Source organism: Phalaenopsis equestris, unplaced genomic scaffold (assembly GCF_001263595.1).
Source record: "Phalaenopsis equestris unplaced genomic scaffold, ASM126359v1 Scaffold000531, whole genome shotgun sequence".
NCBI classification, from domain to species: Eukaryota; Viridiplantae; Streptophyta; class Magnoliopsida; order Asparagales; family Orchidaceae; genus Phalaenopsis; species Phalaenopsis equestris.
In genome coordinates, this window is record NW_018164971.1 from 1,506,534 (window position 1) to 1,508,185 (window position 1,652).

Consider the following 1,652-nt stretch of genomic DNA (forward strand, 5'->3'; position numbering starts at 1 on the left):
TATATATATATATATATATATTCATATGCATACTTATATAGTTGTATACTTTTTGCCTTTCTAATAAAAAACTTAAGTTAATATGGTGTTCACAACATATAAAAATGCAACAAAAATTTCCTCTATTGTAATTTTTCTATTTTTAGTTTTTCCTTGTTTTTCTTAGGAAGATGAGCAATATTTAATTAGCCCTATTATTTGTATATAAAGATATCTTTCAATATTAATTTTATAAACCTAGGACAAGATTTTAATTGACACCAATCAAATAATCATATTTCTTCTTACTATCAGGTTAAAATTCGAAAGTTCAGTTAGACATATATCTATAGATAATGCATATATATAGACATATATGTATATACATACATATATACATATATACATATATACATACATGTATATACATATCTATATATATAATAATAATAATAATAATAAAGGAATATATGTAATAATATGTATTAAAAAATGAGAAGTGCATCATAAAAAATTCATAATGGTATATATATATATATCTACAGGGTGTTGAAATCATGGATGAGAGTTATTTCATCACAGAAGCAAACGTAAGCATGTTAAAGCTAGCCAAGCAAGCAAACTCGATTCTGGTAATTAATTAATACTCCTTAATTTATCTTCCTCTCTTTATTTAATTACTTATAACAATACTAATATCATTTTCAATAAAAATTCACCAACCTTCTTAACAGTAATTATTGTCTTATTTATCAGTATGACTACAAAGTTCCCGACACATTTGGCGTTAGCGCCGTGCTCATGAACGGCCTTCCAATCGCCATATATGCTCCAGAGACTGTGGGTTGCACGGCCGTAGATAAATACGGGCGATGTGCGGCTGCAACGTCAACCGGTGGGCTGATGAATAAGATAAACGGGCGAATCGGTGACTCGCCGTTGATCGGGTCAGGAACTTACGCATGTAGAGACTGTGCCGTGTCATGCACAGGTAATTGAAATTTAAATTAATTTGCCCAATTTATTCAATATTTTAACCAAAAATATTTACCTTCGCTCTTACAATACAATTTATTTGCTATTGTTGAGAAAATACTTGATTCAGCCATTACTGAATTCACAGGAGAAGGAGAGGCAATAATTCGAGCGACACTGGCTAGAGATGTGGCCGCCCTTATGGAATACAAGGGAATGGGCTTGAAGGAGGCCGTGGATTGTGCCATTAAGGAGAAGTTGGACAAGGGCTTTGCGGGCTTGATAGCTGTTTCAGCTAAAGGGGAAGTGGCTTATGGATTTAATACTTCGGGAATGTTTCGGGCTTGTGCTGATGAGGATGGTTTCATGGAAGTTGCTATTTGGGAGTAAGAGATTAAATACTTACTTCTATGGAATTTATTACTTTTCATCATCATTCATCCAATATATAAATGTTTGTATTACTTTAATAAAGTCAAAAGAAAAAAAATTTGCGGAAGATAACTTGACAATGTTCTGATCAAGATGGGCTTGAGAGATGTATACTAAATTTGTTTTGAGATTGGGGTAAAACATTTGTATTATAAAGATAGCACTAATCTCAAAGCAAAATATGTTACTTAAAGACTCATCTTAATCAAACTTATATCTGGGTATTTCTGCATAATTTTTCTTAATGATCATAAGTTATTCTATCA

General features: G+C 31.5%; 1 protein-coding gene across 1 annotated transcript in view; it reads left to right on the forward strand.

Annotated features, from left to right (window-relative positions):
- LOC110028808 (probable isoaspartyl peptidase/L-asparaginase 2) overlaps window positions 1-1,415 on the forward strand; it is a 2,062-nt gene extending 647 nt beyond the window's left edge. The window contains exons 2-4 of the mRNA XM_020730806.1: window positions 521-611; window positions 736-970; window positions 1,103-1,415. Of these exons, the coding sequence (XP_020586465.1) occupies window positions 521-611; window positions 736-970; window positions 1,103-1,344 (568 nt within the window). The 3' untranslated portion in view covers window positions 1,345-1,415. The remainder of the gene's footprint in view (window positions 1-520; window positions 612-735; window positions 971-1,102) is intronic.
- The last annotated feature ends 237 nt before the right edge of the window (window positions 1,416-1,652 follow it).